Consider the following 24,896-nt stretch of genomic DNA (forward strand, 5'->3'; position numbering starts at 1 on the left):
CTTTATAGACCTTATCAGGGTCTTCATGCCTTCTTTATGGAGATGTCATGGCCAATTCTTGTAGTCATCAGATGTTGATATCCTTTTCTATGTGACCATAGTTGCATCTTTTACGATCTCTTCTTTTTTTCTTCACATATTGATCCCTAGGAACTTCCATCCATAGTTCCTTCATCTTTGTTAACCACCTCATATGGAATATGAGGACATATTATGTTGATTTCATCTAGTCAATATGTGAACCATGCCTTCATGCATCTTTCCAAAGGAGGAGATCCCTTTTCTTTGATCATGCTCATGAGATAGAGCATTTACCCATGCAACCATATGATGACATGACTCAATTAAATACATGCATACATACCTCTTTCCTTCTTTTGGTCATCTAGGCTTCCTTCAACAACTTCCTTTCCTTGATTGAGAGTACTTCAACCATCTCGACATGCTACATTCCTTTGTCACCATACCATCATCCTTCTAAACAATGAATCCCATACAAGGTGGAATTCTCAGTGAGACACTTGCTTCCTCCAAGAGAGGTGAACCTTCTAATGAAGATTCCAACAGAGGATCTAGATTATCCTCATTTAGTAGAAGCTCCTTTCTCATGATGATGATGTATGATGAATTCCTTCTATCATGCTAGATGACTTTCTTTCAACCATATGCACTACACATGCTTTCAATGAGGTTACCAAGAGCTACTTCCTTTATATGATGACTGTTGCATCCATGTAGATTTTTGCTATGATATCATGAGCTCTTGCTTCAACAATATGCTTCTAGTATGATGCCATCTTCTACTAAGATGCTTCTTGTCATAACGCTTTTCATCTTGGCTGCCATGGTGGAGTTCTTTTCACCTCCCACTTCTCCTTGCTATTTACTGGGGAAACCCTAATAGTGAATATCTATCCCTCTGGATTTCTTCTCATTAGGTTCTTCCATTTCTTCAGTGATATGAGCCTCATTTCTTTCTTTCCTTTTGTTGTCCTTCTTGAATTTTGGACAATCTCTCTTGTAGTGCCCATATTCTTGACAACCATAACATTGGATCTTTGACATATTCTTCTTCTTTTTTTGAGGACGAAACTTCCCAAACTTTCCTTTCTTCTTAGCCTTGGCAACAAATGCTTGTGCTTGCTCGTTTGATCCTACATCTCTTTTTGCCTTCAGCGCTTTTTTTTCAATTTTACACAATGACCAAAGTTCACCGAATGGGGTAACTTCCTTCTTTCCATAGATGCTTGATGTAAAGTTGCCCCATTTGAGCACTATGGTGGTCATTTCTTGTTGGACATTATTTCTCCGAACTCTTGTAGTTGGTCTCTTATTTCTGACACCCTCATAAAGTATGAGGCTATCCCTTCTTCCTTTGATATCTTCACCTTGTAGAGTTCTTGTCTTAATGATATCACTTCTCTTGCAGTATTTACAGAGAACAATTCTTTTCGTATATTTCTGTTGATGTCTCTAATTTTGACACATAAGGTATGAGGGGATCCTTGATGGATTCTATGAGAATCCTTTGAGCCCTTACTTCCCCTTTCATATAATTTGCTAGAGCTTGAGCTTCTTCCTTTGGAGGTTTAGTGATTGAGCCCTTAACATTCTCCACACCTTCATTTTCTATGAGGATCAAATCTGTCCTCTTCTTCCATTGAAGAAAGTTTTGATGGCCCAACCAATTTGTTGCTTTCCTTGCAAAATGAAGTCATTTTGATATCAGATTCAGTCATAAATATAAAGGTGCTTACTTGTCAAGTGAAGATGACAATATCTTCAACTTGATTCCTTCTTGATTTGATGATGATAGAAGATGTCTTCCTTCAAAAGTGATCCTTCAAGGAGAGGGAGATCACCTTGATTCCTTGATGATGATGACAATGCCTTACTCCTAGCCTTTCTTTGATGTAGAGGCTTTGTAGTCCTTCTTTTCTTGAGTAGAGGTAAGGTCTTTGAGGTCTCCTTTTTCTCGAGGTGATGGTTGAGCGAGGTTCCCAAGAATGTCTTCAAGTGTAGAATCCTTCTTTGAACGGTCGAGGGTTTTTGAGGTCTTCTTTAGTAACTTCCTTCTTCAAGATGATGATGTAATCCTTGTCCTTGTTATGTCTTTGAGATGAGAGGTCCTTCTTGATGATTGATACTCTTGATGATCTTCTAGTGCTTCGGCCCTTGAGTGTCCTTCTTTAAGTTGCCTTTCCTTGTCTTGTCACCTTAGCTCTGATACCATGTTGAGAAATCTAGGGGCAACTAGATTAGGTGATTTCTCTTACTTTGATAACTGCTTGTGATGTATTTTTACTTAACTTGATTAGCTTCTTCTTTCACTTGATTATTATTAGTATTTTCTTCATCAAACAACTACGAAACCATAAAGAACAATATTACAAAGGACACAAGATATAGGCGATCAACCAGGGCCAAAACTTCCCCGACTGAGAGGAAAACCGGCAATAATTCCTCTCCTTATAGAATCTTCAATTGACGAATTCCAAGACCTATGGCCCTTCACCAAGACCCTCCAAGACCAAGTCAAACCTTTCTTCCTTAATGAGCTTTCCTTCCAACAACTTTTGCAATTTTGACCTCGCAATAGATTCTTCTACAACTTCGACCTGCTCAACAGATTCATCCGGAACTTTGACCTGCCCAACAAATTCTTCTGCAACCTTCTGCAACTTCGACCTGTCTAGGAGATTCTTTTGGAACTTCGACCTGCCCAGCAAATTCCTCTGCAACTTCGACCTGCCCAACAAATTCTTCTGGAACCTCAACCCAACAGTTTCTTCCTAGCACTTCGACTTGCCCAACAAACTTCAGTTTCCCAGCGACACTTCGACTTGCCAAACAACACTTCGACTTGCCCAACAATGCTTCGACTTGCCCAACAACAGTAGAACCCCTAACACGAGAGAGAGAGAGAGGCCCAAAACTTCGATCTTGCATTTCTTCTCCTTTTTCGTTCTTTTCCAACTTTTGTCTTGAGGAGATCAAACTTGCTTGATTGAGTGTACTAATGAGGTCAAGTTCCCTCTTATTTATAGGCTTTTGAGGGGTACAAATTGCTTCCTTTAGGCCGACTTGCCCACTATGTAAGCCGACTTGATGACAAGGTTTTGAAGGGTGTTTTGACTCTATTTTGACTCAAATAATTTTTTCCTTTCAATATGTAACATGCCCAAAAGTGTCTTTCATACATGACAATGACTCATTTGACTTGTAGACTCAATAACAAGCCTATTGAAAAGTGTAACTAGGTTTGATCTTCATAAGGACATGTGTAAATTGTGATTTTATGTAATTGATGAAAAGGAAGAAAATAAAATTATTTTTGTAGTACTTGAATCATGGGTTTCATGATCAAGGAATTTTATTTTAGTTAAGGTTCCCATTGTGAATGTTTAGGTTTTGTCATCAAGTCATAAAAATCTATAGAGTCAATGTCAAAGATGTAAGACCCATGTGGGCATGTTACACATTGTAAAAGGAAATTTATTTGTGTCATAAACCCTCCAAGACCTTGTCACAAAGTCACCTTGAAGTCGGCCCTAAGATGTTTCCAGAAAGGCATGTCGGCCCAGGCACATGATCAAGTCGACTTATTTTGGATGCACTGACTACTATAAATAGGCAGCTCGACCTTCATTTGGAGACACAATTTCGGTCAATCTGAAGTAGCAAGAAGTGCGAGTAAGAAGAAGGAAGACAACCATATAACCAACATTAAGAAGGAAGGAAAAATCGAAGTATTTGGCACTGTCTTTGGGCTAGTAACCTCACACGTGTGGCTGAAAATCTAGGGTTTCTGCAATGGTGTCATAGCAGTCTAAGAGAAGGTTATCTAAAGGTCTCCAAATCAGCTCTATAGCTATCCTCAAGATCTTGCTACTCTAAATCCTCAAGATAAGTCGCAAAATATTAAGGATTCCAGACTTGTTCCTACTCCTTACACGTGTGAAATTGCAGTAGTACGAACTGCAGATATGTGGAAAAGAGGCTGAAGTTTCAGTGTAGCCAAGAAGTATAGTGAAGGAAGAAGTTTTATGTTGACTTGTGCAATAAGGAGAAGCAACAAAGAAGGATTTTGTGACTTGGTCTTGGAGAGCTCATTTTGTTAAGGGTCTAGGTCATGGTCTTGATGTTCGTCAATGAAGTGGAAAAACGGAGGAGAAGTAAGACCCATTGGGTTATGAATATATCAGCTACTATGGTAATGAAATTTGATGGAGATTTGGAAAGTGGACCTTTCCTATCCGAAATTAGTCAATCTTGTTGAGATGATCGAACTCCCTATTGGGTTGTTGATTGAATGTTTCGTCGGATCGATTTTTATGATCTCTTCTCCCTTGCCTGGACAGAAATGTTGAAGTTTCTAAGTCTACCAGTTATAAACCCTCCATGCACTTTACTGATTTATTCCTACCTACATGTTCCGTTACTTAACAAGCTATTTACTATGTAAACACTAAAAATAAACACTAGTGCATGCTCAACATATTACAGATCATCAACTGAAGGAAACTGAAACAAGCACACAAGATGACACCGTTATTTTTGGATCAATGTCCCTAGAAAAACCCAATGTGGGAAAACTGGTGCAACAATCTGAGGGTTTTCGTATTAAGCAATTTCAGAGTACAATCTGGGTGCCAAATCTGGCTTACCCAACAGAGAATGCCCTTGGTAGTAGTACCTGTCAGTCTGAGACAAATGTCCCGGCTGAAACCCTGGATAAACCTTCCGACAGCTCCTCAGCTCCAATCTGCCCCAGAAACCCCAACATTAGCCTTTTTGGACTGCGTCAGCCTCTCTATGCCTAGTGCTGGCCCTACGTCACCCTGAATGGGTCTGCGTCAGCCTCAGGAGGCCCTGCGTCAGCTTTCTGGCCCTTTGCGTCAGCAACGCTGCCCTCTTTGAAGCACTGCGCAACTCCTGGTTGCCTCTACGTGGCCTTGCGTGAGCCGTGGCTGCTACTGTGTAACTCTCTCTGGCTCCTGCGCTGATCTCCCGACACTATCTCTGCCTCTCTGTCTCTCTGTACTCACTTCCCTTCAGCGGAAACTTTGATCACTGATTTTATCTCTCTTAGCAAACCCTGCTCTAGAGAATAGAATGATTGATCATCTGGTGCACTCTCCAAGTGACCCTCAAGCCTCCTCTTATACTTTTCTCGTTGACATATCAACGACCAAGATTAAGTCCCTAATCAACGGCTAAGATTAGATCTGGCTTGATCCATGTCTTTTGGACCATTCTAACATAGTTTTATATTAATTCACATTAATATTTTAATTTCCCCAAGTTTATACGTAGGGACTCCATTAAAAATATTAATTATTTTAATATCTCCCAAACTGTTTAGAATCTGCTCAAACCCTTTCTGGGTATTGGAGATCTCATGTGCCCCAACCTCTCCACCAAATTTCATGGCTAGAGCACATCTGATGCTACCCCAAATCAACACTCCCTCTTAGCGAGGAGTGTGCTCTAGTAATACTCCTCATTGACATCCTGATCATCCGACATCGGTCCCTGTGCTGATGTTAGGCCTGCTGCCCATCATCCTCTCCACTGCCGCATCTTGTATTGCTACCCATGGCTCTGCCATTGCCACTGCTGCATCTGTACTGCAACTCCCTCTGCATCTGTGTTGCTACCCATGGCTCTGCCACTGCCACTACTGCATCTGCACTGCATCTCCTCTCATCATGCTGCATTGTGCTGCCCACTGCTGCACTGCAACTCAGTTACTGAGAAGTAAGTAACTGATCTCCCAACTCTGACCTGTCTGTTGGGCTAGAGACACCCGCTGATGCTGAAGCTCCCTTTGTCACTGGCAAGTGCTCCCTCTCTGACCTTTGCGTTGCTGCAACAACTCTTTGCATCTCGCACCTTTGCACACCTCTCTGTGCCATCTTGCACTGGTGCAACATTCCCGTGCCTCTCGCACTGTTGCAGCTTGTTAGCCTCGCGCTGTCTCGGGACTCCTCCACTGCTCCATCCGCATTCATCTCTACCCATATCCTCCAGTCCTGCTACTCTTCGGGGCTCCCGTAGTAAGGTCTAATCCAAGAGGCTGGGTACCTCGAGGAGCCTGCCCCTCATTGCCTATAGTCCGCTTGACTACAGCTCAATGTCTCCCCACTTCCGCTCAAGTGGTGCGTGTGCACTCATGGTACAGTCATCGTCCGTCTCCACTTCCTTCTCTGCCCTTGCTGGCGTTGCCTTAGTCTCTTAAGACTCTCCCTTACTCTTCTTCCTTGGACACTGGGTCGCATAATGACCCAGCGCTCCACAGTGGAAGCACTTGATCTTGGAGAGATCCTTCTTCTTCTGCTTTTAAGCTTTCCCTCAGATGCTAGGGCAACATCTTCCTCCTCTTCCTTTTTGACTCTGATCCCCTTACTGCTGCTTCCCGCCTTTGTCTATCGTCTGATCTCTTCTTGGCGAAGAGCCGCCCACATCTCATCCCAAGGTGGAAGTGTTCCTCTGCCCAATATATTTTGGACAAATACCTCCCAGTCTTCTGAGACTGCATTCAGGGCTGTCCTCACCATCAATTCCTGATCCGGCGTGGCTTCTATGGAAGTCAACTGATCTCGGATCTTATTCAGTCCTCCGAGGAAGTTGTCAATCGATTCTCCCTTCTTCATCTGATATGACCTCAGCGGATTTTCTAGTAACATCCTTCTCTGCACAGAAGTATGCTGGTACAATTTCTTTAGGGCCTCCCACATCTCATTTGCCGTTTCCTTCTCGGTAATGTGTGGTACTAACTACTACATGGTCCTTGACCCCGCCAAGTGATTCTCTTGGCCCTCACCATTGCCTCCTCGTAGTTGTCGTTCTCAGCTTGTTCGACTGGGATAGCTATCGTCTTCAAGGCGAAGTGCTTGACACGATTTCTGTCAAGGACGGATAAGATTCTGGCCTTCCAGGCTGCGAAGTTTGATGCCTTGTCTAGTCTGTCTTGGTCCCTTTCTCTATAGTGCCATGATGCTCTTCTACTTCCCTCTTGGAAGTTCTCGATGTGACTACCTCTGAGTCTCGATTTCCCTCTTGGAAATCCTTTTGCCGTTGTCGAGATGCCCCCTACTTTGATCGTCTATGCAACTGCACCACTGATCAGGATTTCTCGACTAGAAACCCTCGGTAGCAACTCCCTCCTCTTAGCCTTGCCTTGTCAGGTACTGTTTTGACTACAATACCTCACCAGCTCCACTCTGCAACTTTCCCACAGCCTCCTAAACCCCAGCAACCTAAAGGTGAGAGCTCCTAGGCTCTGCGCAATCCCGGCACTAGCAACCCAGCCTCCTCAGCCAACTGCGTCAAGCCCTCCTAGCTTCTGTGTGCGTCTCCCTTTGCCTCCCTTAGCCCCTGCGTTGCCTCTTCCTGGCTCACCCTTGCTGACGCAGGCACTGCGCCACCCTTCCCTTGTTGCTGCTCTGCTAGAAACAACTTCTGTCTCTCGGGACAGTTGTTTTTTGCTGCTATTGCTTTGCTTGGCTGATGTCCTCAGTTCTCCTGTGATCTGCAACCACTCTCTGATACCATGTTGAAGTTTCTAAGTCTACCAGTTAGAAACCCTCCATGCACTTTACTGATTTATTCCTACCTACTTGTTTCGTTACTTAACAAGTTATTTACAATGTAAATACCACTGTTGATAATATTGGTGATATATTGGCGATATTCGAAAATATTGCGATATTTTCAGCAAAAAGATATATCGCGGAGAATATATGATGATATTTTCTGTTTTGAAAATATCGCGATATTTTCAAAATATCGGCAAATATCGGCAAAATATTGCAATATTTTGAAAATATTGGCTATGTTTAAAAATTTGAAAAAATTATTTTTTATGCTTGCCGATATTTTCGCCAATATTGCCGATAAGATGTTTTCTGGACCCTCGCCGATATTTTGCCGATACCAATATTATCAACACTGGTAAATACTGAAAATAAACACTAGTGCATGCTCAACATATTAGAGATCATCAATTGAAGGAAACTGAAACAAGCACACAAAATGACATCGTTACTTTTGGACCAATGTCCTCAGAAAAACGCAATGCGGGAAAACCGGTGCAACTATCTGAGGGTTTTCCTATTAAGCAATTTCAAAGTACAATCTGGGTGCCAAATCCGACTTACCCAATAGAGAATGCCCTTGGTAGTAATACCTCTCAGTTTGAGACAAATGTCCTAGCTGAAACCCGGATAAATCTTCCGGCAGCTCCTCATCTCCAATATGCCCCAGAAACCCCAGCGTCAGCCTTTCTGGACTGCGTCAGCCTCTCTCTGCCCAGTGCTGGCCCTGCGTCAGCCTCTCTTTGCCCAACGCTGGCCCTGCATCACCCTGAATGGGTCTGCGTCAGCCTCAAGAGGCCCTGCATCAGCGTTTTGGCCCTCTGCATTAGCAACGCTGGTCTCTCTGAAGCACTGCGCAACTCCTGGCTACCTCTGCATGGCCCTGCATGAGCCCTGGCTGCTATTGCGTCACTCTCTCTCGTTCTTGTGCTGATCTCCCGGCACTGTCTCTGCCTCTCTGTCTATCTGTACTCACTGCCCCTCAACTGCGACTCCGATCACTGATTCTATCTCTCTTAGCAAACCCCGCTCTAGAGAATAGAATGATTGATCATCTGGGGTACTCTCCAAGCAATGCTCAAGCCTCCTCTTATACTTTTCTTGTTGACATATCAACGACTGAGATTAAGTCCCTAATCAACGGCTAAGATTAGATCTGGCTTTATCCATGTCTTTTGGACCATTCTAACACAGTTTTATATTAATTCACATTAATATTTTAATTTCCCTAAGTTTAGACTTAGGGACTCCATTAAAAATATTAATTATTTTAATATCTCTCAAACTGTTTAGAATCTGCACAAACCCTTTCTGGGTATTGGAGATCTCATGTGCCCCAACCTCTCCACCAAATTTCATGGCTAGAGCACATTTGATGCTACCCCAAATCAACAAGAAAGAGATATAGATCCTGAAGTAAGTCCATTTTGAGCTGAATTACGTTTCTATAAGAAGAAGAATTCGTTTGGGTTTTCCTCTCAAGAGAGAGAGGTTTTGGCCCTGGTTGATAGCCTATATTCTGTGTCTCTTGTCCCATTATGGTTTGTGCTTTGGTAGTTGTTTGATGAATGATAACACTATAATAACATAAGTAAAAGAAGATCTTAATCTAAAAAGTAAAAGGAATTCACAAGCAGTTATCGATAGAAGAGAAATCATTTAATCTCGATGCCCTATATTTCTCAACATTGTTTCAGAGCTAAGGTGACAAAGTCGGGGAAGGGCATCTCATCAAGGGACACTCAAGTATCAAATCTCAAGGAAGGCATCAAAGTGAATCTAGAAGATCATCTTGAAGTCAAGATCTACAAAAGAAGTATAAAAAACCCTAGATCAAAGAAGAAGTCTACAAAGAAGTCTTGGAACCCTCAAGCCATCTCAAGAGACCTCAAAGACCCTAATTCAAGTTAAAGGTCTTATACATCAAGCAAGACCAAGAATGTTATCATCAAGATTCTAAGGTGATCTCCCTCTCGTTGAAGCAAGGTCCTTACCATTGAAGACATCATCAAGAAGTCATCATTGATCTTCATCAACAAAGACTCCACCATCAAAGGATCCAAAGGGATCTCCCTCTCTGTGGGATCAAGGATCATTATTGAAGAAAACTATCTTCATCAAGGAGAAGTTTTCTATTCTTTATATCATCATCAACATCAAGGAAGCAATAAGGAGAAGGAGCATTCTATCAAGTAAGTATATTTATTTCCACACTTGAATCTGTCAAAATGTATTTTTGCAAGGAAAGTAACAAATTGGTTGGGGTTTCAAACTATCTTGCATGGAAGAAAAGGACAGATCTGAATCTCATTGAAAATGAGGTTATGGAACATGTCAAAGGATCTATCACTAAACCAGGAAAGGAAGATGCTCAAGCTCTTGCAAAGTATATGAAAGGGGAAGTTAGGGCTCAAAGGATTCTCATAGAATCCATCAAGGATCCCCTCATCCCATATGTATCTAAACTCGAAACTTCAAAAGAAATCTATGACAAACTGGTAGAGTTGTATTTTGTAAGCACTGCTGGAGAAGTCATCTCATTAAGGCAAGAACTCTACAAGCTGAAGATGTCAAGGGAAGATGGAATAGCCTCATACTTTATGAGGATATCTGAAATCAGGGATCAACTTCAAGATCTAGGAGAAGTCATGTCTGATAGAGAAATGACTACAGTTGTACTAAATGCACTATCGGAGGAGTGGGGCAATTTTACTTCCAATTATTTATGGGAAGAAAGAAGCTACTCCATTCTAGGATCTATGGTCACTATGCAAGATTGAAGAATCTAGAGTCTAGACTAAAGGCCAAATTTGATGTAGGAGTAGGTGAGCAAAATCAAGCTTATGCTACAATGACAAGAAGAAAAGGAAAATTTGGAAAGTCTAGTTGTTAGAAAAAGAAAAGGGACATGGCTAAGATTCAATGCTATGGGTGTCAAGCATATGGGCAATACAAAAGAGATTGTCCTGAGATCAAGAAGGACAATAACGAAAGAGGAAGAGAAGACGCCCATATCACCGAATAAGTGGAGGAAGCTGAAAAGAAGAAGTCCAAGAAAGAGTAAGTAAGAGATCTCTACTATGACTGAGATAGTCTTCCTCACCTAAGTTATTTTCATTGTTCCCGAGTCTTCTGTTGTAAGATATGGCTATTATGATTCATTATAAAAAATGATGGGAGGCATCATAGCATCATAAACGCATTGAAAGAAAGAGCTCGTAACAACATCATAGAGAAGCATGAAAGATGGTTGAAATTGAAATCCATGGCAGTCACCCATGGAAGGATATAGCTATTGGAAACCTCACATAGGTGGTACTTATGGAAAAGAAAGGAAAAGTCATCCCGCACAAGGCTCATGATACATTTGTCAAAAGGAAACATCTGCTGGATGGGGATACTCTAGATTCTCAAGATTCTTTGATGGAATCTTAATCGAAAGGTTCACGATCAAGAGGGGAAGCAAGTGTTTCATCAAGAATTCCAAACTTGTGGAATTCATGGGATGATGGTAAGAAGTGAAGCAGATCAAGGGATTGAAGCTCTTTTCAATCAAGGAAGCTGTTGAAGGAAGTCTGGATGATATAAAGAAAAATGAGGTATGTATTCTTGTATTTGATATTGTAAAGTCATGTCATATGGTTGCAGGTAACATGGATCAATGCTTTATCTTAAGAGCATAATCGAAAGGAAGGATATTCTCTTTCAAAGGGATGCAGGGATGCATGGGTCACACATTGTTAAAATTGGCAACTAGGGTCAAACTCCATGTGGATCACCTTATTTGTGATTACTGATATTTTTCCTAGATTCCTCCCATCGAGAGGTGTAAGATTGATCTAAAGATCATCCGATTCCGATAAGTATTTATGGAGATATGAATTTATTTTGATTATGGAAAAATTATCAAAGTCGGCCAACAACTTATGCAGGCTCAGAAGCCCAATAGTGATGTCTGTTCAACCTCAACGTTTTGCATATAAATACAAGGAGCTCTTTTGCTCATTTGGACACTTCATTCTCACACACATCTCTCTATCTCTCCTGCGTAGAAAGAGTCTCTCTCTCTCAACGTGTGGATGAAAAGGAAGTCATCCTAGGGCAAAAAGGACGCAGAAACAAGACAACAAGCATCTTTGACCAGCGTTGACCCTCCAAGGAGTGCGGATTAGGTGTGGTTGCCTCTCCTAGGCAGGCCGCAATTTTTGGCACAAAAATCGAGGTGATTTGACCGATATTGACTGCCCTAGTTTAGGGCTGCAGTCAACTTCAGAAATCTGCACTTTGACTGAACTTTTGGGGCTGTTCTAGGGCTGCTTCTTCAGGCTGTTCAAGGGCAAGTTGACTGGAAAATGACCAAGCATATTGGAGGTCAATTTTCACTCATTTGACTAAGTTTGACTTTGTTGATCTAGGGTTTGCTGCTGCTGATATAAAATTTCAGAAATCAGATTTTGTACTATTTCTCTCTGCTGAACTATTGAAGATAAAAGAAGATTTGATCAAAGGGTTTCCCCATATTGGGGTTTGTCCTTGGCTAGCCGCCACATCTTGTGTCTCTTGTCTTGGCTTGTTTTCTGTTGATTGTTTAATGTTCTATCTGCACTTTACTTTATGCACATGTGATTGTTAATCTGTGGATAATATTAAAGAAAAGAAGTAAACTGCTCTAAGCATAGAACATACCATAATTTGACACACATTCACTAGATGAAATCAACATAATATGTCTTCATATGTAATATGAGGTGGTTGACAACAATTGAAGGAATTCTGATTGGAAATTCCTGGGAATGAAATGTGTGAAGAAATGAAGGAAGAGGTCATGGGATATGCAACCATGGAAAAGGGCAATCAACATCCAAAGACCAAGAGACCCGACTAGGATATCTCCATGAAGGATATGTAGACTCTGATGAAGTCTGAAAAAGAAAGAGACCCTTGACAATAGATATCTTTGGGAGACGTGTCGATATGTATGCAGGATGCTGATAACAATATATAACCTATTTCCTATACATTTAAAAAGATAAATTCTTCCCCATAAAATAAAAATTTTGTACACCATACTATTTAAGAAGATAAATTCTTCCTCAAAACAAACTTAAGGTGGCATACACAGTAAAAGAATTTATGGGTAAAATAAAATTGTGGGTAAAAGAGAAAAAGCATTTAACAATCTTACTTTGGGTATTAGAATCAGAAGGGCAGAAGTCATGGTTGTGCTTGCAGTGCCACTGCATTGAGCTGCATTCACTGTCAGTAGGGCAATTTCCTCTCACAGATACAAAACTAAAATATTAGCTCCAACTATATTGCTTATCCGGATCCTGGAATACCAGTGGTATATGCACCATATTATTTAAAAAGATAATAATTCTATACGAAATTGTACAATTGTATAGACATTGTACGTGTGTTTCTCAATGCTGGAATTTCATTGATTATACAATTATATCAATGTCTAGAATAGAATTCCCTCACAAAAGGTAATAAACAGTTCAGAAAAAATTAACTCCACATCAAGTTTCTTAGTCATCATAATCACTCCTGCTTTCGTTTTAAAGCATAGTTTAATAGAAATTGAAATAGCTGAAATTTCATTGATTATACAATTATAACAGTTTGTGGAATAGAATTCCCTCACAAAAGGTAATACACATTTCGAAAAAAATTAACTTAACGTGAAGTTTCTTAGTCATCATAATCACTCTGCTTTCATTTTAAAGCGTAGTCTAATAGAAATTGAAATACAGTTGCACCCTTGATCCAGAGGCTAAGAAGAAGGTTTTCCCTACATGTGTGTATAACAAAATGAAAACACGTCTCTGAAATAGAATTTAATCTCAATTACTATTCATCATGTTGGACTAAACTCACAGTGTGCATATAAATTAAAAGTAAATAGATTTTTAAAAGTAAACAGAAAGGGTGAGAAACATATAAAGCCAAACAACCGTAAACTCAACAGTAACTATTCTTTACCTAAAACCTAAAATGTAAATGTGGTTTACCTGGGTATTAACAGAATCACTCACTTGATAGAATCAAATACACTTTGTTATCCATGCACTTGAGAATGGAATCTAATATGTAATATACTTTGTTATTAAACTGAATGAAACAATTTGTATATTTGTGTTTGTGATTGTATATATGTGTTTTTCTTGTTATTAATTATTAAAAATTTAATTGAGCTGACATATTCAATATTAGCCTACATATATTTTTTTAATTTGTTTGATGTAACGTTACATACAACATCTACCTCATATACATATTCAATATTAGCCGATATATATTTTTCAAGTTTTTTTAATATAACGTTACGTGACAACATCTCCCTCATAGACCGGGCTGTAGAGCGCTTCTCAGCGCAAAAATCAACATGCTGATGGTTGTTTGTTCTTTTCTTTATTTACGCAACCAGTCCATCAACAAAGAGTCTAAGAGCCAAAATTTTACATTGAAAGAATCATGTGCCAAGTTGAGAAATGCTGATTCAATTTGTACAATGTGGCAGAGTTGTCCTTTGAAAAGAAAAAAATGAATTATACTATTGTCTGCAAATGATCATATTACGTCAATGGGGCACAGCAATATGTCACTCAACAATGTGAATGTGGAAGTGCTCAAGGCATCTCCTGAAAAGGAAAAACAAAAGACATGAACCTAGATTAGTAAAAGGACAAATAATAAAATGACAATAAGTCGTGGAATTTGTATTGATGCCAGTGGAGTTATAATGATTTTTTTTTTCAGGCTCACACTGTTAGCGTGGTAAAGATAGTATGGGCTCCTCCTGAGTATGGAGACGTCATTGCTTCTTGTAGTATGGATGGGACTATTTCACTCTGGGAGGAAGTGGAAGCAGGTTTGGTTCAGTAATTATTGTAATGTCAGTTGTCTAATTTAGGAGCATGTCGTGGAATCCACATGCAACGTATTATGCAATTGGTTTGTTTCATACAGCAGTATATTGTAAATAGTTTTTCACAAAATACATTTCCTTACCCATTTACTATATTTTCATTTTGTAGGATTCTGTTATGGCTTTGTCTGCAACGTGGTTAATCACATAACAGAGAAATAATCAATTATAATGGTTTTCATGTTATGCATATCTACTCAAACAACTAAAGGAATGTGATTATTAAGATGTCAATTGTTTTTGTAACCAAATTCCTGCACCATTAGAAAAGTTGTATGGCTGACTTGGACCTCCAGTTAGAAATTGTTATCCAAAGGTCAGCACCACATGGTCATTACTCATTTCACTGTTGGAGATAGCTTGTAGTTGACTCCACCACATACATAGCCACAAGCACATGATAACCTTGCTTGGTATCTTGGAGCCCTTATCCACCCATGGACTGTGATGTTCCAGCTTGCACCATACTTAGATAGCATTTAAGTTTTCAGTTATTAGATAATCTAGTCAAACACCTAAAAGAATGTGATTGATAAGATGTCAATTATTTGTGTAACCAAATTCCTGCACCATTACAGAAGTTGGCTGACTTGGACCTCCAGTTAGAAACTGTTATCCAAAGGTCAGCACCACATGGTCATAACTCATTTCACTGTAGGAGATAGCTTGTAGGTGATTACACCCCATTCCATAGCCACATGCACATGATAACCTTGCTTGGTATCTTGGAGCGCTTATCCACCCATGGACTATGATGTTCCAACTTGCACCATACATAGATAAAATTTAAGTTTTCAATTATTAGATAATCTGTTGGATGTAAAATAGTGAAAAATGACAGAAAGATAGCAAATAAAGATAATAGAAATATATGCCTAGATTAACTATATGCAAACACATGGACATATTCACATATAGGAAGAAAACTAAAGTATGCCCTCATTGTTATTGTCAAATATGTAGAAGGGAAAGGATTTGTCTAGTGGACTCAACATGGGGACTGTTACAACAATATCTAGTATCATATATCAGATCATTGTCAAAATGATGGCTAACATCCCACTTCTCCTCTTTTGTATGGAGGAACTCACAATGTCAACCTCATGCGGATCCCAAGGAGCCATTTCCTTGAGCTTTGCATAATAACCGAAAGGGGAGTCGCCAAGATGAATTCAAGATGCCTTGAGAGATGCTTGCTTCAATCTACAAGCATTGAATTTTGAAGTTCAATGAAGAACAAGGGCTTCGTTCTTCTAGTGGAGTTGCCAAACAAGGATATATATTGTTGTATGGGAATGAAGCTAAACTTTCAAATTACATGAAGGTAGACTTGCTTCGTCACCAACAATGATGCTAAAAATGTTGCTGCAAAATCTAGTAGGCCTTGGAGAGGGAAACCCTACAAGGTATAAACTAGATCAAGAGACAACAACGGGGTAGTGGCCCACTGTCACCATAGCCAAAACCCCCTGCTCTTTACGAATTTTCACTGATGGGAGGAGTCCCAATTTAGGCTAAGGTCACCTAAGATAGATGTTCTTGTTGAGAATTCAATAGGGCAATGTAGATGTTAATTCTCTTAACTTGATAACTGTTTGTGTTACCTTTTTACTTATTAGATTTGATATTTCTTATTCCAATGCGAAATACATCAAACAACTACCAAAACAGTAAGAACAATGACACAGTATATAGGCTGCTTTTTCCAGGGCCAAAACCCCTCCTCTTGAGGAGAAAACCCGTAAAATCTCTTCCTATCTTTCAAATCTTTCAATTGACGAATACCATGACCTAGACTCAGACAAATACCCTCCAAGATCAAGTCTTCCTCGGCCTCTTGTTGAAATATCTTCAACCTCCCAGTAGATCCAAAATTCTGGTCCCCAACAGTTGCTGCGATTGTTGTTGCTTCTCTAGGAGACTTCGATCTCCCTCTTGTTGAAATTTCTAAGTCTAACCGTTTGAAATTTTATCAGTATTCTTCTGGTTTATTTCTTCTACTTGTTAATTACAAACAAGTTTATTTAAACATATAAACATCGAAATAAACACAATAGAGTCTCAACCATCTATAGATCAACAACTGAAAGAAATAGCAAACACACAAGTGACAATGTTATTTTTGGACAACTCGTCCCTGGAAAAAAACCCAACTTGGGAAAATTAGTGCAGCGATTCTGATGGTTATTTATTATGCAGTATATCCTTGAGTACAACTGGGTGCCAAACTGGTTCACTCGACAAAGAAAAATAATAGGCAGTAATACCTTTATTCAGAAGTAGATATTCAGAAAATCTACCCCACGAAACCCTCTCCAGCACAAATGAAGCACTGTGTCAGCCCTCCTGGCCTTTGTGTCAGCCTCAAAACCCTCTGTGTCAGCCCTCTGAGGCACTGCGCAGCCTCTACGACCTTTTGCGTCACTCCTGCTGCCCTCTGCGTGGATGACGCAGGCGCTCTGGCCTCTGCGCCGTCTCAACTAGTCTCTGCGTGGCCTGCTTTGGCTTCCGCGTCTGCTTCTCTGCCTCTGTGCTGGTCTCTCGACACTATCTCTGCCTCTCTGTCCAGTACTCACTGTCCCTTGCTGCAAATTGATCACTGATTTGACTTTTTTTAGCAAACCCGCTCTAGAAAATCGAATGACTGATCACTCTGGTGTATTCTCCAATTGACCCTCAAGCCTCCTCTTGTACTTTTCCTGTTGGTCCTTCAATGACCGAGATTACATATCTAATCAACGACTAAGATTAGATTTGGCTTGATCCATGTCTTTTGGAACCTTCTAACCCAGTTTTATATTAATACCCATTAATATTTTATTTTTCCTAAGTTTAGACTTAGGAACTCCATTAAAAATATTAATTATTTTAATATCTCCCAAACCGGGTAGAATCTACCCAAACCATTTCTGGGTCTTGGATATCTCATGTGCTTTAGCCTCTCCACCAATTTTCATGGCTAGAGCACATTCGATGCTACCCCAATTCAACACCTCTAACTGCCTTCCCCTTGATATTTTTTGCCTTGACTTGAGTCCTAGGGCTAGCAAGATGCCCTAAGAGACCTTCGCTTGCCTTCCTTCTCCTTTTCTTCCAAAATCGAACCTCAGACTAGCCCAACGTAAAAACCCTAACTTCGCACTTCCAGAAGAATGGAGAGGGACCCATACACTTCGACTTCATCGTCCTTCTCTTCTTCGCACTTCCTTCTTCGACTTTCTTCTTTTGCCTTCTTCACATAAGAGCTGAGTGAATGAATGATTCAAATGGAGGATGAGTTCCTATTATATATAGGCTCCTTCAAGGGTGGACGTGGCTCTTCATGTAGGCCGACTTGACAACTCCTTAGGCCGACTTGATTTTGGAGGTATTTTGACACTTTCAAGGGAAAATAATTTTTCTTTTACAATTTACAATGTGCCCATAAGGTCTTTCATATATGACAATGACTCTTATACCCAGGACAAACCCTAGAAGCACTCAATGGGTGCTTGACGTATAAAATAAAAGAACTTGAGCATGAAACCCATGCTCCAATTTTAATAATAATTTCTTTTTCATTTTATATATACAAGAATACATTTCATACTAATGAAGATTGAACCTAGTTACACATTTTTCAACACTCCCATAAGAGGTACATGGTCATTCTCAATCCGAAGAGATCTCATAAGAAGAGTTAGATTGGTAACCCATCTGTCTAACATCATAATAACGAACATTGTCACATAGCAGGGCCTTGACTAACAACTCTATCTCTTCACAAGACTAGAGCACAATGCTGGCGCGACCAATGATGTATAGACACCATCATCATTGTCTCTCCAAGGTACATATCCAACTCGGGTGTTCACAGAGTATGACCTCCCACTGGACTATTCTTATCTTGGGTAGCTAATCCTCAAAGAATATCTGTCCACGACTACTCTTATCTTGAATTCCCTACCACATTCTCAAAGAGTATCGAATGCTAGATGGTTACCCAATCCTCCATTCTTTCTTCCCAAGTGCAGACAAGAATGTTGTGTCTATCTGTCCCTCCCAATTAGGGAGGAAAAATCCACCAAACCAAGCTTGTCCCTTATGTATACAAGCTTCTTGTTTGGAAGTGATTTTGTCAATATGTCAGCTACTTGCTCATCAGTGGAGATAAACCATAGTTGTACCACACCATTTTGTACTAGCTCTTGTATATAGTGATACTTGTTGATATGTTTTGTCTTCCCATGAAACACTGGGTCCTCAGACAAACAAATAAAAATGTTGTTATGACAATGTATCACTGTAGGGTTCATCGATCCTTCAAATAAGTCAGATAGTAGCTTCCTTAACCAAATTGCTTCCTTGCTAACTTTGCATGCTGCAACATATTCAACTTCAACACTACTGAAAGCAACGATGTCTTGCTTTCTACTCATCCATGAGACCATAGAGGATCCTAGACTAAAACATCCTTTTGTAGTGCTTCTTCCATCTTGTTCACTGCCTCCCTAGTGAGAATCTGTATAAATAGTCAATTCAACATCATTCCTTCTATCATATTTCATGCAGTAGTTGATGGTTCCTCGCAGATATCTCAGAATATGTTTTTCTGCTATCCAATGATCATGCTTCAGCTCCACTTGGAATTGACTAAGTACATGTACTGCAAAACATATGTCCGGTTGAGTATTCACCAAGTACATCAATGAGCTAATCAATTGTCTATATCTGGAAGGATCCACAGGGCTTGATTCAGAACTCAGTCTTTTCAAGTTTGTGATCATTGGAGTGGTCATAGTTTTACAGTCCATCATGTCGAACTTCTTCAGTATCTCGATCACATACTTTCCTTGACCTAAATAGATTTCATTAGGTTCCCGCCAAACTTTTAGTCCTAGATAGTAATGCATCAACGCAAAATCCTTCATGTCAAATTCTACGGCCAATTGTTTCTTACATTCTTCTGTTCAACCTTCTACACTTGTCAAGAGAAGATCATCTACATACAGAAGAATAATTACAGGTTCATTGTTTACAACCTTAATATAGAGGTTTGAGTCAGCAAAACTTTTCGTGAAGCCTAATCTCTGTAGGTATGCATCCATCCTAGCATACCATGCCCTCGGTGCTTGCTTGAGGCCATATAATGCTTTCTTTAATTTGCAAACATATGCCTTCCTATCTTTGATTTTGAATACCAAGGGTTGTTCTATGTAGACTTCTTCTTCTATAGTGCCATTCAGAAACACAGTCTTGACATCCATTTGGTGGATGTTCCGTCCCATCGATGCTACCAAAGAGAATAATGATCGAATCGTTGTATATTTTGTTGTTGGAGCAAATGTTTCTTCATAGTCGATGCCTTTAAGTTGAGAGAACCCTCTTGCCACAAATCTTGCTTTATACTTATCTATACTTCCATCAGCTGCATGCTTGATCTTATAGATCCATTTGGAAGTAACTACAGATTTGTCTTCAGGCCTAGGTACGATATCCCAGACTCCATTCTTCATTATAGATTGATATTCTTCATTCATGGCATCTTTCCATTCTCGATGTTCTACAACGTGGATGGTTCTACTTCTATTAATTTAGTCATGTATGCAATATACCCAGAATATCTCTTGGGTCTTTTACTTTCTCTAAATGATCCTTGCACTGCCCCATGACCTTTTGCTTCAAGTAGTGTAGACTTCAACCAGTTAGTTCTTCTCCTTGTTTCTTGAATGACTGCGGGTTGAACAGGTTCACTAGGTCCTTCTTCCTCATGGTGAAATCCTTCTCCTTCCTTGTCAACTTCTTCCTCAAATATAGGAATTTCTTCGTCATCAGAATCTATAGAAAGTTCTTTTGGTTTCTTGAATACTCTCATCAAATATGACATCACGACTAACTTCAATGTGATGTCCATCTTTCATATAGATTCTATAGGCTTTCGATGAGTTACTATACGCAACAAATATACCTTTCACACCGGAAGGATCCAACTTTCTTTTGTCCTTTGGTATATGAATATACACAGGACATCTAAAGTTTCGGAGATGATTGACAGGTGGCTTCTTCCTAGTGAACACTTCTTCCAAAGTCTTGTTGTCTAGAGATCTGTGAGGACATCGATTTTGTATGTAGACTGTTGTCTCACCCCACATAAACTTAGGTAGATCTTGATCGTGTAACATTGCTTTTACACTTTCTTCAATGGATATGTTCTTTTTTTTTTTCTGCAACTCCATTTTGTTCGGGATTGTATCAAACTATCAACTCCCTCTTAATCCCAGATTCCTTACAAAATGCTATAATATCTCTGGATGTATATTCTCCTCCATTATTAGATCTTAGTATCTTGATTATTCTTTCTATAAGGTTCTCCACTTCGGCTTTGAATTCTTGAAATTTAGTAAATACTTCATCCTTGGTTTTCGTTAAGTAAACCCAGGTCTTTCTTGAGTGATCATCTATGAATGTGACATAATAAAGATGTCCTCGAAGTGATTTTGGAGTCATAGGGCCACACACATCAGAGTGAATGAGATCCAATATTTTTTTTTGACCGTGAAGCACTGCTTCCAAATGGTCTCTTGGTATTTTAGCCCAATGCACATCCTTTGCAAACGCCTTCATGATCCTCCTTTAGATTTGGTATTCCATCAACTATGGAATTTAGAGTTGGAAGTATCTTGAAATGTAAATGACCAAACCTTTGGTGCCAAAGTTGACATGGACTAATCTCAGTGTGGACTAGGGCATGGTTTACATGAGATATTAATTTGTAGATCCTTCCTTCTCAGATGCCATTCGCTTTTGCTTGTTCTATGCTTGAGCCTTTTGCCCATACAACTACTTTACCATCAATGAAGGCTACTCTATCTCCTTTATCTTCTAAGCTTGAAATAGAAAGTGGATTTTTGTGCAAACCTGGAACAAACATAATGTTGTTGAGGTGGATGTTGCTTCCATATTCGAGCCTTACGGATGATTATCCAATGCCTTTCACTGGATAGCTTTTGTTGTCTCCAAGTTCCACAGAGTATGCGGATTTTCCTTTTGACAAGGTTGTAATGTTCCTAATTAGGAAATTTAGTGATAAGCAAAGCAAGCAGACAAATTAACAATAAGAAATGAGAAACAATCACCATACACCCATGAAAACGCTGGGAATAGAGAACTTTTGAGCCATTTTATTAAATCATCATGGGAAAATACAACAATGAATGGAATGGTGCACTTGGGCTTGTGTCCATGGACAAGCGTGACAAAACCCAAGTGAGCAAATGATGATTTGAGGGCTGCCCAACTGTTGCTCTAGAACTGATCTATGTTGCCCAGAAACTGGACTGTTTGCTAGAAAGGAAGTGCTGGAATCACTGCTTCCTGTGCTAAGAAAATTATGAAACTTCAGCTCCCTGATCCTCAGCAATAACCAACCAAAACCCAGGAAGAGTTTGGCCTAGTTCAGTCTCCTGAAATTCGACCTCCAAGAAGCATGTCCTTCTGCTCTAGCTGGCAAACTCGGCCTGTCTAAATGATGTTGGGAAAGCTCTCCAAACTGCCCCAAATCACCGAGATGTGATCCCTTATCAATTTCCTCCCTTCCCTGATGTAATCCTGGTGCTATGGCTCTCACCCTCAAGGCCCATGTGATGCCCAGTCTGGCCCTCTGCGTAGTCCTTCAACGCTGAGTTTTGAACTGCCCAATTGCTGCATTCACTTGCTCCAAAACTCCTCCCGAAGGCTGGTCTCCTGTTATCCTTCAACTCTCCAAGTACCTCCGGTGAAGTGCTGGCCCAACGAAGCCCTGATCACACTGTGTGTTCCCCTCTACGCTGGCCTAGAAATACGCACCGCTAGTTTGTGGCTGAGTGTGCTGGCTATGAATCTTCCCCGATACTCCTCAAGGTGCTCTGAAAATGCCTTCCTAGGGTGGCACTTATAATCCCCCGAAGGTAAGGTTGAATCTCCCGCTTGAGAGATTCGTGGCGAAACAACTAGTTGGCTCGGCTAAGCAACTTGAGCAAATAGTCAAGTGATTTCGATATGCAAGTATGAATGAATGCCCAAGTGAGAAGCTCTTCCTCCTTATCACTTTGTGGGCCTCCCTTTTCCTCATGTGGGCCCCTCCAACAACCATACGATTTCCCTCCAAGGCAATTCGAATTGCCCAATGCGTTTTCCCATGTGGGTGGCCCCCACCTTCCACTAGCAAATTAATCCAACCTTCATTTCTCCTAAGTCCCTAAGTCAAAATTGCTTGGGTCCTTTACTTAACAAAATTTGTACAAAATTGGGGAGAGACAAAAACTTGTTACAAATTCATTTGGGAAGGGACATGATAGTCCTCCCCTCCCAAATGTTGCTTGCCATCAAGCAACTTCAGTGCTGGGTGCTCCAGAATGTGCTCACCCTCCTAGGTGGCATCTTCATCCGGTAGGTTCCTCCAACACACCAAAAACTCCCTAATGGTCTTGCTCCTCAACTTCCTCTCTCGCCTCTTCGAAATGGCCTCAGGCTCCAAAACTAGATGGCCCTCATCATCCAGTGGGGGTAACTCCACTGCTGCTGTCACCTGTTGTCCCAGCACCTGTTTAAGGCATGACATGGAATATGTTGTGAATCCTGCTCCTCGGAGGCAACTCCAACACGTAGGCCACCTCCCCAACTCGCCTGACTACCCTAAATGGCCCATAAAAACGGGGCTGTAGCTTCTCGGTCCCCTTCTGCTTCAACATGGACTGCCGATATGGCTATAACCGGAGGTACACCAAATCCCCCTCCTCGAAATGCCTCTCAGTTCAATGCTTATCTGCGTACATCTTTTGCTGGTTCTACGTTGTCACTAAGTTATCCTTGAGAGCCTTGAGGATGTCTTGGCTCTCTTGGATCCAATCTGTCTCCAAAAAACAACATCAACAAAAGATAATGCATCATAACCATACAAGGCACAGAAAGGAGTCATACCAATGGACATGTGATAGGTGGTGTTGTAGCAATACTCGTCCATGTGCAGCCACCGAATCCAAGCCCTCTGCTACCCAGTCATGTAGTTCCTCAGGTAACCCTCTAGCTACTGATTAACTTGCTTGGTCTGGCCATCTGCCTGGGGGTGGTAGCTCGAGCTAGAGGTGAGCTCAGTACCAACCAACCTAAAGAGCTCCTGTGAGAAGCCTCCCATGAACCTCCTATCCCTGTCACTCACTATGTTCTTAGGAAGCCCGTGTAACTGGAAGACCTCCCTGAAGAACAACTCTACAACTTGTGAAGCCGAATATCTGGTAGGGATGGCGAAAAAGTGGGCATACTTGGTCAACCGGTCAAATACTACATAGATGCAATCCTTGCCTTGCACTGTGGGGAGCCCCAGGATGAAGTCCATGGAGATACTCTCCCATTTCCCCTCGGGGATGGCAAGGGCTGTAATAATCCTGCAGGATGAATCAACTCCCCCTTGTTCCTCTGACATGCCTCACACTCTTGTACGTGCCTCAACATGTCCCCCTTGAGGCCCTTCCATGTAAAACGCTCCCACTGCCATGTATGTTTTCTTGAACCCCTGATGCCTTGACAATGGCGAGTCATGTGTGTTGGAAATAATACTGAGAGGGGGGGTGAATCAGTATTATCAAGTCAATTATTCCTTTTTCAAAATCAAATGATATACACTACTTCAGTTAATTGAACCTGCGTATATACGCAACTATACAGAAGGAAACCCGCGTATACAATGCAAACCCTTTAATTTACTTTATCTTTCTGATGTTGATTTTTAATCTGTATTTAAGCATCAACTAACCAGTAACCAGAACAGTAAAGTAGAGAAGAAAGACAATCGCACACAAGAACACAAGATATAAGGTGGAAACCCAATGTGGGTGAAAACCACCTGCTGCAATTCGTCTCTATCTTTTCTTTAATTAGAAACTTCTTTTTACAATTGTACTGGTGCAGTCCTTTACCAGTACGCAGGCTGCAACCTGCAGAGAGCTACAACTCTCTCTCATTTTCCAGCTTCTCCTGGAAGGGAGCTACAACCCCCTTAGCTCTTGCACTAGCCAAGATACTAGTACGTAGGTGCTGGCCTACAGAAGGCTACAACCTTCTCTTTCTTTCAGGGACCACGTTTCATAAATTTTCAGACTGGATCCACAAATAGCATCAATCAAACATCAAGAATTTCTGCATCACCCAATCACCTTTTCACCAATCAAAACTGAATCAAAATAAACACTTCTCTGACGACTGTACCCAGATCACAGTAACAGTAACCACACACCAAATCTGAACCCAGAACACTGCAGCAATAAACAGAAGCAGCAAGATCACAACTCAAAATATATACGCTACTTTAATAACCTGAAACCTGCGTGCATACGCTTCTGCGTATGGAACAA

At 40.7% G+C, this 24,896-nt stretch overlaps 1 protein-coding gene across 2 annotated transcripts in view; it reads left to right on the forward strand.

Moving 5' to 3' along the window:
* SEH1H (Transducin/WD40 repeat-like superfamily protein) overlaps positions 1-24,896 on the forward strand; it is a 346,770-nt gene that overhangs the window by 106,172 nt on the left and 215,702 nt on the right. For both annotated transcript variants that reach the window (XM_089395337.1, XM_089395336.1), the window contains exon 2: positions 14,361-14,472. In XM_089395337.1, the coding sequence (XP_089251463.1) occupies positions 14,361-14,472 (112 nt within the window). The remainder of the gene's footprint in view (positions 1-14,360; positions 14,473-24,896) is intronic.

This window comes from Pinus tabuliformis, chromosome 1_2 (assembly GCF_031772625.1).
Source record: "Pinus tabuliformis cultivar Carrire ecotype Pingquan chromosome 1_2, CPIR1, whole genome shotgun sequence".
Lineage (NCBI taxonomy): Eukaryota > Viridiplantae > Streptophyta > Pinopsida > Pinales > Pinaceae > Pinus > Pinus tabuliformis.